This window comes from Mytilus edulis, chromosome 12 (genome assembly GCF_963676685.1).
Source record: "Mytilus edulis chromosome 12, xbMytEdul2.2, whole genome shotgun sequence".
Classification (NCBI taxonomy): domain Eukaryota; kingdom Metazoa; phylum Mollusca; class Bivalvia; order Mytilida; family Mytilidae; genus Mytilus; species Mytilus edulis.
The window spans coordinates 65,202,412-65,218,764 of NC_092355.1; the positions used below are offsets into that span (position 1 = coordinate 65,202,412).

General features: G+C 33.0%; 2 protein-coding genes across 2 annotated transcripts; one reads left to right on the forward strand and one right to left on the reverse strand.

Moving 5' to 3' along the window:
* The first annotated feature begins 9,198 nt into the window (after window positions 1-9,198).
* LOC139497778 (uncharacterized) lies at window positions 9,199-10,449 on the forward strand. Its single transcript, XM_071286013.1, has one exon. The coding sequence runs from the start codon at window positions 9,199-9,201 to the stop codon at window positions 10,447-10,449; it is 1,251 nt and encodes a 416-aa protein (XP_071142114.1).
* Window positions 10,450-10,457: 8 nt separating this feature from the next.
* LOC139498935 (uncharacterized) lies at window positions 10,458-12,409 on the reverse strand. Its single transcript, XM_071287528.1, has 3 exons — window positions 12,003-12,409; window positions 11,215-11,395; window positions 10,458-10,801 (listed from the first exon to the last, which is right to left on the reverse strand). The coding sequence occupies exons 1-3, from the start codon at window positions 12,343-12,345 to the stop codon at window positions 10,573-10,575; spliced, it is 753 nt and encodes a 250-aa protein (XP_071143629.1). The 5' UTR covers window positions 12,346-12,409; the 3' UTR covers window positions 10,458-10,572.
* Between the last annotated feature and the right edge of the window lie 3,944 nt (window positions 12,410-16,353).

Here is a 16,353-nt window from a genome sequence, read left to right on the forward strand (position 1 = left end):
CGTTCCAATTATTTGCACTACGCTTCGTTGAATTTATGAGTTGATCATAACAACGTCCCAATTGTTTGCACTACGCTACAGTGTCTTTATTAGTTTAGCATAGCAACGTACCCATTGTTTTGGAGTTTGCACTACTCTTCGTTGACTTTATTAGTTTATCATAACAACGTCCCAATTGTTTGCAATACGCTTCCTTGAGTTAATTAATTTATCATAACAACGTCCCAATTGTTTACACTACGCTTCGTTGTCTTTAATAGTTTAGCGTTTCAACGTCCCCATTGCTCAGGAGTTTGCACTACGCTTCGTTTACTGTAATGGTTAGCGTAACAACGTACCCATTGTTTTCGAGTTTGCACTACGCTTTGTTGACTTTATTAGTTTATCATAACAACGTCCCAATTGTTTGCACTACGCTACGTTGTCTTTATTAGTGTAGCATAGCAACGTACCCATTGTTTTGGAGTTTGCACTACGCTTTGTTGACTTTATTAGTTTATCATAACAACGTCTCAATTGTTTGCACTACGCTTCGTTGACTTTCATAGTGTAGTATACATAGCAACGTCCTCATTGTTTAGAAGTTTGCAATATGCTTCGTTGATTTTATAAGTTTAACATAGCAACGTCCCCATTGCTTCGGAGTTTGCACTACGCTTCGTTGACTTTGATAGTTTAACATAGTAACGTCCCCATTGCTTGTGAGGTTGCACTACGCTTCGTTAACTTTAATAGTTAAGCATAGATATATCACCATTGTTTAGGAATTTGCACTCTGCTACGTACGCTACTTTTTCTAAGTTTAGCATAGCAACGTCCCTATTGTTTAGAAGTTTGCACTACGCTTCGTTGACTTTAATATTTTAGCATAGCAACGTCCCCATTGTTTGGGAGTTTGCACTACGCAACTTTGACCTTATTATTGTAGCAAAGCAACGTCCACGTTGTTTCGGAGTGTGCACTACGCTTCGTTGACTTTATAGGTTTATCATAGCAACGTCCCAATTGTTGCACAATTTGCTGTACGCTTCGTTGACTCTATTAGTTTAGCGCAGCATCGTCCCCATTGTTTTGGAGTTTGCATTACGCTTCGTTGACTTAATTAGTTTAGCATAGCAACGTACCAAATGTTGTGGAGATTGCACTACGCTTAGTTGACTTTAATAGTTTAGCGCAGCAACATCCCGATTGTTTAGGAGATTGCAAAACGCTTTGTTGACTTTATTAGTTTAGCATAGCAACGTCCCCATTGTTTGGGAGTTTGCTCTTCGCTTCGTTGACTTTATTAGATTAGCATAGCAGCATCACTATTGTTTAGGAGTTTGCACTACGCTACGTTGACTTTAATAGTTTAGCAAAGCAACGTTCCCATTGTCTAGGAGTTTGCACTACGCTTCGTTGACTTTAATAGTTTAGCATAGCAAAGTCCCCATTGTTTGGGAGTTTGCACTACGCTTTGTTGACTTTAATAGTTTAGCATAGCAACGTCCCCATCATTTGGGAGTTTGCACTACGCTATGTTGACTTTATTAGCTTAGCATAGCAACGTCCCCATCATTTGGGAGTTTGCACTACGCTATGTTGACTTTATTAGCTTAGCATAGCAACGTCCCCATTGTTTGGAAGATTGCACTACGCTTCGTTGACTTTAATAGTGCAGAGTATCAACGTCCCCATTGTTAGGGAGTTTGCACTACGCTTAGTTGACTTTATAAGTTTTGCATAGCAACGTCACTATTGTTTGGTAGTTTGAAAGTCGCGTCATTGTCTTTATTAGTTTAGCGTATCAACGTTCCCATTGTTTGGGAATTTGCACTACGCTTCCTTGACTTTAATAGTTTTGCATAGCAACGTAAGTATTGTTTGGGAGTTTGCACTTCGCTTAGTTGACTTTAATAGTTTACCATAGCCACGTCTCCATTGTTAACGATTTTGCATTACGCTTCGTTGACCTTATTAGTTTAGCTTTTCAACGTTCCAATTGTTTTGAAGATTGCACTACGCTTCGTTGACTTTAATAGTTCAGAGTAGCAACGTCCCCATTGTTAGGGAGTTTGCACTACGCTTCGTTGACTTTATAAGTTTATCATAGCAATGTTTCCATTGAAACACAGTTTGTACTACGCTTCGTTGACTTTATAAGTTTTGCTTATCAACGTCACTATTGTTTGGGAGTTTGCACTTCGCTTCATTGTTTGTAATAGTTTAGCGTATCAACGTACCCATATCATTGTTTGGGAGTTTGCACTTCACTTAGTTGACTTTAATAGTGTACCATAGCCACGTCTCCATTGTTGACGATTTTGCATTACGCTTCGTTGACTTTATTAGTTTAGCGTTTGAACGTCCCCATTGCTCAGGAGTTTGCACTACGCTCCGTTTTCTTTAATAGTTTAGCGTAGCAACCCCCTCATTGTTTTTGAGTTTGCACTACGCTTCGTTGACTTTATTAGTTTATCATAACAACGTCCCAATTATTTGCACTACGCTTCGTTGATTTTATTAGTTTATCATGACAACGTCCCAATTGTTTGCACTACGCTACGTTGTCTTTATTAGTTTAGCATAGCAACGTCCCCAGTGTTTGGTAGTTCACACTACACTTGGTTGAATTTATTAGCTTAGCGTAGCAACGTTCCCATTGTTGAGGAGTTTGCACTACGCTTCGTTGATTTTACTAGTTTAGCGTATCAACGTCCCCATTAATTGGGAGTTTGCACTACGCTTCCTTGACTTTATTAGTTTAGCATATCAACGTCCCCATTGTTTAGAAGTTTGCACCTCGCTCTGTTGACTTTATTAGTTTAACGTAGCAACGTTCCCATTGTTTGGGAGTTTGCACTACGCTTCTTTGACTTCAATAGTTCAGCATAGCAACGTCCCCATTGTTTAGAAGTTTGCACTTCGCTTCGTTGACTTTATTAGTTTGGCATAGCAGCGTCCCCATTGTTTAGGAATTTGCAATACTCTTTGTTGACTTTATTAGTTTAGCATAGCAACATACCCATTGTTAGTGAGTTTGCACTACGTTTCGTTGACTTTATTAGTTTAGCATAGCAACGTCCCAATTGTTTAGGAGTTTGCACTACGCTTCGTTGACCTTTACAATTGATCATAGCAACGTCCCCATTGCTTAGGAGTTTGCACTACGCTTCGTTGACTTCATTAGTTTAGCGTAGCAACTGCCCCATTGCTTTGGAGTTTGATCGTAGTTATAATTAAAAACATCTTGAGTATGCTGAAGTCTCAATTCATCTTGTGAAAAAAGATAACCAGTGTTATAAAACGATCATCAATATTTGTCATAAAGGGACAGCTCGTGGTAAAATCACAATATATTCAAGCCTCCATTAATTATTTCTTAAATTATCCTGTTGGAATGATGCAAACAGTGTGTCCAGGCACAACAATATTATCAAATAAAATGTATAGAATGATGCAATAATGCATTAAAGTTGCAAATTATATTTATAAAGACATTATGGTATATCAAAATTGACAGTGAAAGGGAATTAACCTGATTCAAATAAATCAAATGTGTTTATCGATGATATATGCATAGGTATTGAAAAAAAAAAAAATTTATGGCAAAAAATTAGTACGAGACTGAGATGAAGTTTTCGTATCTCTACGTTATTTTACCTTAGTTGTGTTTCTCGAAAAAAAAAGATATAATGGTTTTATATTCATTTACTCGCTGTTGTACCTGGTGATCAACAAGTATTCTGATTTACTAGAAATAATCTGTAAGGAAAAAGTAAAATCACAATAAATACTGAACTCCGTGCAAAATTCAAAACGGAAAGTCCTTAATCAAATGTAAAAATCAAAATATGAAATACACCAAACGAATATATTACAACTGTCATATTCATGACTTGGCAGAAAATGGTGGATTGAACCTGGTTTTATAGCTAGCTTAATATCTCAAACGTATCACAGTTGACAACGATGCGTGAACAAAAAAAACTTATATTTCCTAGTTTATATTTAACACAACGCATGGATAGAAAATAAACTGAACACGCCATGGCTAAAAATAAAAAGATAAACACTAAAAAAATAGTAAAGAAGACACAACATAGAAAACCAAAGACTAAGCAAAAAGAACGCCACCAAAATCTTGGGTTGATCTCAGGTGTTCCGGAAGGGTAAGCAGTTTCTACAACCCATCGTGTTGCTTATGTTTTTACAAATCCGGTAAATAGTCTTATTCGGAAGGTTACATTCGTGAAAAGGTAAAGGGTACGGTAGTTACGACATAAGGAACATATCCGATATCATCTGCGAAACGGTTATTCCACAACGGTCAACCAACTCGTGATGGCGTCCCTAAAATTTACGACGGGATGATTTCAACTTCACCAGTTGGAACTCTTGGTTTAATAGCTTCCTCGTGAGAATCAATCCTCTATCAAGGAAATCATGCTAGGAAATACAAGGATACTATGTCTAATTCGCGGATTATCCAGTCATTTTCAGTCATGAACCTTTGAAAATTTCCTCTGGCGGATATTTACAAAAAATGTTGAATAATTCTAAGACAAACGCTTAAACATTTACTTTTTGCAAAACGGGAAGGTTAAAATCATCATGTTTTTAAAACAGTTAGGAAGAAAGACGGTAAATTAAAACTTATTTAACTATACAATTCAACCTATAAGGTGTTTCCCTTTATGCCGAAAAATCATGAACAAGTGATGTTGTATCTTAATTTCTATTTTGAATCTTGCTTTTTAGGACTTTATAAGATATTAGTTATTAAATATATATAGCAATTATACTACGGTTAGGCTTCCGATTTTTAAGCTAAAGAGGCCTAACATTTTTCAAAGTGGACAATGTTCATTTGTACACGAGAAGAAGCAAAAGAACTTGTACAATTCACTTGTATGCGGACAAATTAGTGATTCGACATAGGATGTAGACATTTTTATTTAAAGGGCATGTATATTCCTATTTTAATGGTTGTCATCATGATAAGGCAAAATGGTTGCTATGCAAATTAGAAAAGTATCTCTACCTTTGACGTTAGTGACGTTGTCGTTTCATTTTCAATTATTTGTTTCAAAATCCCCCTTGTCTCTTTTGCAACCCTTTGATCGTCCTTTAAAAATGTTAAAGTTGTGCGTATTTGTTTTTTTAATTTTATATATTGTATGTATGAAATAACTTCAACTGTCCATGTTTACATGTTTTATTGGCATACAAAATTAAATATTTGTTTTCAATATATCATAATAAAAATAAAGTTCCACATTTAAAACACGTGTTCTTTCAAAAACTCAAAAATTAATCCGTAATACGTTAAGATTAATTTAAAAAAAAATTAATAGGTTTTATAGTGCATTTTATCATCTGATCATGGTCATATGGTGTATTTGTTATTTCATATTTGTTATTATCAATGTATATTAGCCGTTTATAATTCACCCCTGGATATTCAAAGACATAATATGAATTGTCTTTCGTCACACATTTTTTGCCATAACTCCAAATGTATGTTTAACTGTTGAGACATGTTGGTTGTGAAGATAGATCGTTGATAATTCGTAGAAGCAATTCGGATTTGTATTAACATAAGCAATTCGGATTTGTGAAAGCAACACGACGGTGCCACAAGTGGAGCAGAATCATTTTACTCTTCCAGAGCACCTGCAGTCACTACCAGTTGTATTAGGGGTTCGTGTTGCTTAGTCTTCAGTTTTATATCTTGTGTCTTTACTATTGTTTGTCTTTTTCAGTTTTAGTCATGACGTTGTCAGTTAATTGTCAATCTATGAATTTGATTTTCCCTCTGGTATCTTTCGTCCCTCTCTCGTATATATCATTATGTTACAATGATAAAACAAGAAAATATAAGATATATACAAAGCAATGCTGATGAAATATGAAATAATCAAAATGAATAGAAAAAGCTTGTGATCTCCATTTAAGATTTTCTGATTTTTGCGAACGGATAAATGTAGAAAAAACTAAAGCAATTAAACAAGTGAGCGATAATCGTGTAGATAGATAGTTTATTCTCATACAACCATGCAAATACAATGGTTACAGAGAAGTTAAAAATAATATACATAATAACAGAAATAAAAATTCATAAAAGTAGCACTATTTGCTTTTTGGAGTTCTTTTTTGAAGACTGCAAATCGTACGGATGATTCGTTTATTTTTGTATACTTCTGTGACATTTCTGATCTTGTGCGTTTCCTATGCATCATTCTATTACTTTGTGGTCATAGTGATTATAATTATAACATAATGTTGATTGATGTACTCTTCTGTTTTTTCATGTTTACCTATGATGTTATTTTGTTTTGCTCGCACATTTTTGTCAATATAACGGAAATTTGAGTGACTCTAATATAAGTTACAATCTTCATAATATGCTATTTTCAACCGTATAATAAAAAGTAATGTACAAATATTATGCATAAGTACTTTTTTTTCATTGGCATGTAATCGTATAATAAATCAAAATGAAAGATATATTCCATAGTTAAGTTCTGATTTGCAAAGAGTATTTGGTTACAGATCGATATGATTTCTTTTGTGGTTTGAATTAAATGCAATAAAAATGATATGCAGACTAAGACAAATTTGAAACACCTAATGAATATATAAGGTATAATCATACTTATTATGACATTTCAATATCAAGTGCAGAGTAAACATATCTAAAGTTAGTCAACATTTTATAACATTATAAAGAAGTTTAATAATGCAGTATTTTCCATTATAACGACAGTGTACATGTATAAGGTAAACAGAAAAATTATTAGATACGCAATATTATGTAAAACATCGTAGGGTAATTGGAATGAATTGTAAGACGGGACTGTGATAACAGCAAGGTAATTACAATATTTATTTTTCATAATTTCTATGGATTGTGGATAAGTATTAGAAATAAGAAAAAAATAATTGTTAAATTTCTTTTTCTTAATCATTAACACGGAAATTGATTAAGTCAAAATGGATATTTTCTTATGAATTTGTAATTCATAATTCTTCAGAGTGTATCTTAACGTAAAACAACAATTTGGCATATCGCACAAAATGAAAATACCCGTATATTTGGATATCATAAATTATGTACGTTCATATCTATAGCAATGGAAATGTCAAGACCACGAAGTACCAAGAGTATGTTCTGAAGCGTAGCCGCATGTTATACAGAGAACTGATGTAAACAAAAGCAGACCCATACTTAGGTCAAACGTTGGCGTGAAAGAAGCGTTCTTTTTTCCATTATTTAATCTTTTTTCTCATTAAAATTTGCATATTGACATATACTATAACCGGTTGTAGGGTACTACCTTTTCGGTTTTCAAATATGATACTTATAAACCAAAAGTCACAAAACTAGAAGTAAGAGCTAATAAAAGATACCACCTATCACTATAATTACAAATGTGGCAATAATGCATTAGATCAGATTGTTTTTTTCATTGTTTTGGTCTTGTCTTTCAGACTGTTTAAATTTATTTCATATGTAAACATTTTTTTTGTTTGTATCCAACTTATGAGTTAAGCCTCTTTAAACTGATTTTTAGAGTTTGTTTTTATATTGTACTGTTACACCATTGACACAGGTTACGGGAGGGTTGGGATCCCGCTTACATGTTTAACCCTAACATATTCTATATGTGTGTGTCTGTATTAAGTTACCAGCCTGAAATTCAGTGGTTGACATTTTTTTATGTTTAACACATTTTTTTTTCTTTGAATATTTGTACATAGATGTTGACGTTAGTGTTCTTGTTTGAATTGTTTTACATTTGCCATTTTGAGGCATTTTATAGCTGACTATGCGGAATAAGCTTTGCTCATTGTTGAAGGCCGTATAGTGACCTATAATAGTTAATCTATGTGTCAATTGGTATCTGTGGAGAGTTGTTTCATTGGCAATCATTCCACATCTTCTGTTTTCTATATGGAAAACAGATTTGACGGCTCATTTCTCTCGAATATGTTTAGTGTAATCAATCAGATATTTGTAATTCAGTAATTTAAAATTGGTATTACATTACATGTGCAGCCAATATATTTATACATACATTATGGATAACCATTTTCTCCTCGTCCATAGAGAAAAATTAAACAAATAAGGAGCACTAGCACTCTACAACTTTTTTAGTTTATCTGTAAATGATATTCGAATTAAAAGATGATATAGACACAATTGGTGAACATGTAAGACTATGTAATCTACTTCATTCTAATGATGTCGTTGATTAAAAAGTATAAATAAACATCATCTAATATTCTAAAAGACGTGATATGTTATTATATAGAGCAACACTGTCAGAAACATTCCTGTCCTGCTTAATGATTTCGTTTTTATCGACTTTAATAAACTTCTTTTGCCGCACTTTCGACAATACAAGCGGTATCAATTTTACTCAATCTTTAGTTGCTATGTTAAGTTTTGTGAATGTTGTATTTTGTTTGTATTGTCTTTTGTTAACATGACGGTGTCAGTTCATTTATAATCGTACATGTGAATCTCGTTCTGGTATCTCTTGCCTCTATTTTACCGGATAAGATACGTAGTTCAATAATGTATATTTTATCAGAGTTGTATAAGTCATAAAACTGTGGAAAACGAAACCAAATATAAGGTTGACGAGCATTTACCTATACAAATACTTTGAAGTCTTCTTTATCTGTTTTGCAAAATAGTTTTCATAGTGCCTATAAGATCATCAAAATTTGTTGCAAGATTTATGCATGTTCTTAATAAATGTTCTTAAAATATATTGAACTAATAAATCATCCGTTTATAACATTTATAATATTGATAAAGATTTTTTAACTCCTTCAGATTCTATAAAATTGAGTGTTTCACAAAGAACAGGTATAACATATTTGATTACATATATGGATTTAAATTAGACCGTTGGTTTTTCTATTCAAATTAAAACTTTATATAATGAATGCTGTGAATTATTTTTTGCAAACTTCTTTTACAGTTTTTTTCAATCTTCAATAGGCTTAGGCCGTGTTCACACCAAACGCTATGTAGAGTAAACATGTTTACAATTAGTTTAGTGAAGTGTACACTAGTTTCACATTACATTTGTTCACATCTATACACATTGTTTAGTTACTTGTACATGAGATTTGTTCACACTTGTAAACTATATGTCATTTAAATGTTCAATACATATTTATCGGACGAGTTATCTAGCAGTCATGAAAGCCATTTTGATGATATACAGTTCTTTAAAGATACAAAAGATTTCTCAATTACGCAACAAAAAACGTAGGCTGCAGCAGCGAGCTTATAGAAGAAGAAGAAGGATAGAGATGTTCAGGATATTGCAGCAAAGAAGGGTAACTGCATTTTTATCATTTTTGTTTGTTTCCAATGGCATTTCTCCTCCAAGGAGTATTTGGCAAAGACAAAGGAGTGACAACTGGTGGGAACATGTTGTAAATGGGTCCTGGAAGGAGAATGACTTTCGTGAAAACTTCAGGCTATCAAAGCAAACGTTCAATTTTTTGTGCACGGAACTTGAGATCCACATCGAGAAAAGAAACACAAACTTCAGGAAATGCATAACTGTAAGGAAAAGGGTCGCAATTACTTTATGGCGATTAGCCACAAATGCAGAATACAGAACTATATCGCACCTATTTGCTGTTGGGAGGTCGACGTGTTGCACAATTGCAAATGACACTTGCAAAGTTATAACGGACCATTTAATGCCGAAATATATATGTCTACCTACAGGTCAAAGACTTATTGAGAATATACGAGACTTTAGACGAATCAACGGTTTTCCGCAAGAAGGTGGGGCTATAGATGGAACACATATACCTATAGTGGCACCACGTGATAATCCAGCTGATTATTACAACAGAAAAGGGTGGTATTCAATGGTATGCCAAGCAGTCGTTGATGCAAATTACTGCTTTACCAATGTTTATGTCGGATGGCCAGGCCGAGTCCATGATGCGCGCATATTTAGTAATTCAGACATTTATCGACAAGGAGAGAATGGAGAGCTATTTCCTCAACATACAGTCAATATTAATGGAACTGAGATACCTGTATTTTTATTGGGTGATGCCGCGTATCCTTTGAAATCTTGGCTGATGAGACCTTTTTCCGATTTCGGAAATTTAACTTACGAACAAAAAACTTTTAATTACAAGCATTCAAGTACACGCATGGTTGTGGAAGGATCATTTGGTAGGTTGAAAGGGAGATGGCGTTGCTTACTGAAAAGACTTGATGTCGCTACTGTACGTGTGCCTTATGTTGTTTGTTCTTGTTGTACATTACATAACTTTTGTGAAGTGCATGGTGATGGTATCAATGAACAGTGGCTTAATGGCGTTGTTGGTGATCAAGATAATGTATTTCTTGCCAATTTGCAAATTAATCAAAACAACTATGCTGAAAATATCAGGGTTGCTGTTGCGTCCTATTTAGTTTAGAGATAATATATAATTGACTTGTGTATTTATAATTCAAATGTACAATTTCTGTCATAATAACTGATGTGACCACTTGATTTATAAATTATAACAAAATTACTAAAAATCTATAACTTTTTTTATTTATTTTTTTGCTGCAAATATTTTAGCTAGTTCCAGTAAAAAGTCTTGTTGCTTTTTTTCTTGTTCTTCTTCTCTCTTTTGTCTATTTTCTTCTTCTTTTGCCTCCATTTCCATTCTTTTCTTTTCAAATTCAAAAAAACGTTCCTCGCTTTTTTGTTGCATTTCAAGGAAAGATGTCATCAGATCCTCTGTGTTTGAACGTTTCCTTGATTTTCTGTCATCGTTGTTGCTTAAAAATACAAAAGACATGGTTTTCAATTTTTTTTAAATATCATATTTGGTAAAAGTTTAATTATTTGATATTCTGAAAGGGAGTAAACGAATTAACCATTAAGCCAAACAAAAATGAAAACGTATGACCTATCTGAAAAAAATATATGCTTTGCCCGCCAACCCCCCCCGATGCAATGAAATACTCTTTAAGTAAGGGGGACATGCAAATAATTATTGGAACTACGTGTAAATGCAGTTTTATATGAAATGACAGCCAATTTAAAACGGATACCTATTTATGTTGAAAATGTATGTAATGGGATAATTTTATTTTACGTAAAATGTTCCCCATTGAAATAGAGGTCTTTTATGCGGACAAGAGTATGCTCTTTAAAATTATAATGCCATGCTTAGTTTTCAGTAGTTTACCTGCGAGGATTGGATACAGTATTGCCTTTATCATCCTGGGCCTGGGTTGTTGTATTTTTTTCTGGGCTGATTTCTGTTTTCTGGCAATCTGTTTCGTTATCATTTTTGTCAACTACAGTTACCGAACCGGCATTCATCTCACAAGGCACTTCATTGTTGTTGTCGTCAACCATTTCAGGAACTAAAAAAGGAAATATAGGATTATACAATATGCTTAGCATACACATATACAAGTTTAGCAAAATATATATTATAGCGAGTTGATGATTTTGAGAAACTTATTTCCGTTTTTCTCAATCCATTACTTTTGGTTGAATAAAACGATCAGGAGTTGGAACCAAGAGCAATGTCCCGATACTTCCTTGCAGATACGTCTAAACATTGATTTCTCGTTTGAAATATGTTACATGGTAATTTCGGGGACTTTTATAGCTGACTATGCGGTATGGGCTTTGCTCATTATTGAAGGCTGTACGGTTACCTATACTTGTTAATTTCTGTCTCATTTTTATATCTCGTGGAGAACTGTGTCATTGGAAATCATACCCAATATTTTCTCTATGATTTTGATGTTAAAAAAAATCATACAATGTAAATTACTGCTGACTTTTTTTTATTTGTAAGAGAATTTCTGGAATCTGCAAGACAAGCCAAACAAAAAAAAATCACCGAATACGCTTTTATTCGTGAATCGTTGATTAGGTATATAGAACAGTGGCAAATATTTCACGCATATTTTCTTATATGTACTTATAAAACTAGTAAATGTAAAATTGTGAAGTTCTTACCAGATGTTTTTATTCCTGAGTCAATCAAGCAGGGTGGAGCTGTACTGGCTTTTGTTCCCAACACTTCATCCAGTTGCTCAAAGAAGGGACAGAATTTCGGTGAAGCCCCACTCTCCTTGTTTGCCTTTACAATTTTCCGGTATTTTGTAGTCATTGTGTGAATTCTTACTTCACATTGCTTTCCCGTTCTGTCAATACCCTTTATCTTTAACTGTTTTGATATGTCTTCCCAAATTGGCTTCTTCCTGCACATGCTATTAAACATCTTCTGAATATGGTCCTGTTGCCATAGGCTTATTAAAGCGCCTGTTTCTGCAAACGTCCAGTCAATTCGGGAAGACATTTTCAAATGAATTATGTGGCAATAATGATGCTTTGGGTCTTGATAAGGGGTTAATAAAGATGCGTAAAGTGTTTATATATATATAAATAGCCTTTATATATAAAACAAAAGAATATCAACTTTAAACACATAATTTTGTAAAGAACTTTATCAACAATTGATATAAATAATATTTTTATCAAGAAAACGTTTCTTCTTTAAATAGACTGCATGGTACAATTCGTGTTTTAAATATCTTGTTTTATGTACACTAAACCCACATAAGGCCTACATCGACTATCGACTGTGTGTAGATAAAACATGATTTAAACTACATGTAAACATTGAGTTTTATCAATGGGAACGCAATTATGTTTTGTTTACGTGTGAGTTACACTAACACAACACCGCATTTAGGTCAGTGTGAACACGGCCTTAGATAATGTTTCCATATTAGCATTAAATATTTGATAAATTGAAATTCAATCCTTCACGATTACGAACGGTAAGACACAGGTAGACATTGTTAACCTAACAGCTATATACAAAACCGTAAAACACAAGGCGAAAAAACAAACAAAAGACACTTCCTACAGTACAAATGTACTTAGCTTAATACAAGCTACTTTGAAACCATATTATCAAACAATGTTGATAGACATGAATATAAATAATCACATTACCAAGAAATATAATCACACTTGTCAAACAATTCGTGTGCATGTTCATATAGTGGGGTGCCCAATGTCCCGAAAAAGTCCTCTAGTTTAAGTGTTGAAATTCCGGATAACACACGGTTAATTTTGTTTGTAAATATAGAAAAATCATATTATTTTACAATCATGAATCCCGTGGACACAATTTTCTAAATTTCGTGTTTTGCAGGGTACCTTGCGATACCGTTTTGTTTTTGAAATCGTTAACACGTAAAATTAAATTATTACGCTCTTTGTTGATGGTAAAAATTGTACTTATAGTATAGATTCTACATTGAATATATCATATTACAAAAGCGGTAGGTATTTAAGTAATTTTTCTGTATGATTATTTCAGCTTTTCAGTTATACTAAATTTTCAACCGAAATTAACAACATTTCTATTGAAAGCAAAATTTTAAAACATATAATCAATATATTCAATGTGTAAAATAAAAGTGGTTTTGAAGAAATTAGCAATTACAAACAAAACTTAGTTCAACATTTTGGATTACCCCGTGAAATGGATCATTTTGTTGCTTACACTATAAGGTCCTTAACAAGGACAGTGGCCACTCAAAAGATTTCATACTTTAGCTTGTTGTGTGGTTGATATATTTGATTTGAATAGCCAGCTAGCTTTGACATGTTTAATTTGGAAGTAGTAAAGTTTTCTCGAAAATGTTGTTTTGTTTCTTTTTTTCAATACGCCAAAACCTATTTTTTAATATATTTTGTTGTTACGTTTAATAATGTATGAGAGGCAGATGCGTCACGTTTGTCATGGATTCTGTCGACAAAAAAAAACAAACTCGAGCATATTGATGACTTGTTCATCAGCGTAGCATTTTTCACCTTTTTGTTGACTATTAATAGAATTTGATGTATGGTATCCCAAAGTAATAAATGTATAGCGTATGCATATCTTACATAATAACATATGATGCTCTCTCTACAATGCAAGTAGTACTTTTAATGTAAATTATTTTTACAATTAAGAGGGCTAAAACAATAAATTGTAGAACACTACCATAAAACCTGTTTATGTCTGGATTTCACTATCACGTTATTAATCGATTTGCTTATGATATCGTATGTTGAAGTGCAACCTTTTAATTTCTAGAAACCTTCAAAATCGGCCTAAGAAGAAGAATATGACAGCTGCATCACAATATTGCATTATATTTATGGACTAATATGTGCATAGCATACTTGCAAAAATAAACGTTGAACTGAAAAAACTTCTTTATAGATTATCAAGGTTATATTTTTCAAAGCAAACATTCGTTCGGATACGTAAGGATTCTTAAAATGATATATGGCTGAATTGTTATCATACGTTAATAATACTTGTGCAACTGAATTCAGATATGCAGCAATATACCAACTACCAAGCTACACATAAGTAGTAGTATTTGTAAGTGCTTACTTTTATTTATTTTAAATGCTTGATTGGTCTTACCAATTCGGTAAATGAATTTGAAAAATTAAATGCAATTTCTCAAGTTAAGATTTTGTCATTTTAACTGCCCTAATACTTGATATAAATCTTCAACATTTCCTTCAAAATATTGTCTGCAGTGTGTTTCCATTTTTTTTTCAGGTTTTATTGATGCACAAAAAGATATTAACTCTAAACAAGGTATTAAATAAAACTGGAAATCAACATCAATTCTAGAAAACCTCCATTTCTTCTTACCTCTTAATTTCATGGTGTTAGTTCAATTATTTTTTAATTTGATGTAATTACCTTTTTTTTCTGTTTAGTTGTTTTTTTTCATATTCAACCTATTAATTATGTTTTACATACATATTGTGCATTATAACTTACCTTAGGAAATAAATTGCAAAACTTGATAGTATGGCTAAACCTTTCCATGATTTGTAAACATGAAAACTTAGAAACTAAGCTTACTCCATGCATGCATGGACGAAGGTAACTAACGTTAACTTAGTCCATGCATGCATGGACTAACACAACAGACTTAGTCCATGCATGCATGCACTAAGGCAACTAACCCTAACTTAGTCCATGCATGCATGGACGAAGGCAACCAAGGCTAACTTAGTCCATGCTTGCATGGACGAAGGCAACTAAAATTAACTTCTTTAAAGTTTAAAAAATTTATAAATGCAAAATATTTCAAAAAAATTAAATTTTTCAAAAATTAAAAAAAAAAATAATTAAATATTTAAAAAAAAAAATCTTTTAAAATTTACTTCTTATAAAATAAATGAAAAAAACATGAAAAATTTTCAAAATTATTTTTTTCCAAAATGCTGAAAAAGTTTAAATTCCATTTTTTTTCAAAATTAAACAAAAAGAAGAAAAAAATGGTTAATTATCACTGTGTATCATCACCACCAGATATAGGTACCCTTGCATATAGGTATAAATGCCACATGAGAATATTCACGTCTGCCAAAAGATTAGAATGTGTTCACATTTTATTTAAATGATAAAAACTCTTCACTGAACAGATCAGTTGGAGCTGAAAATTTGTTTAACATAACCTGGACAGTAGCTGCAATTAGTTCCTGAAAGTCCCTAATCATTTAGAAGTGGTAAGTATTATTTTAGTTTATTGTTATTATATCTATAATAAACATGGTTAATGAGTTTAATTGAGGTCTGGAGCTGGCATGTCAGTTAACTGCTAGTAGTCTGTTGTTATTTATGTATTATTGTCATTTTATTTATTTTCTTTTGTTACATCTTTTGACATCGGACTCGGACTTCTCTTGAACTGAATTTTAATGTGCGTATTGTTATTCTTTTACTTTTCTACATTGGCTAGAGGCATAGGGGGAGGGTTGAGATCTCATAAACATGTTTAACCCCGCCGCAATTTTGCACCTGTCCCAAGTCAGGAGCCTCTGGCCTTTGTTAGTCTTGTATGATTTTAAATATTAGTTTCTTGTGTATAATTCGGAGTTTAGTATGACATCCATTATCACTGTACTATTATGCATATTTTAGGGGCCAGCTGAAGGACACCTACGGGTGCGGGAATTCTCGCTACATTGAAGACCCATTGGTTGCCTTCAGCTGTTGTTTGCTCTATGGTCGGGTGGTTGTCGCTTTGACATATTCACCATTTCCTTTCTCAATTTTATTTGTTGCCTTATGATTTTTTGCCTTTGTCTCAATAGCAGCTAACATTTTGTATATATTGTACATGTACATGCAAGTCGTCAAAACATCAACCCAAAAATGCAAGATCTGTAAGTTTGCTTTCGCAATTTTTTTGTTCTTCCCATGCAGGAATTCTAACCCATGTATAAACTGAGATATTGTGACACCAAATCTGAACAATTTTTAAACACCAGAGAA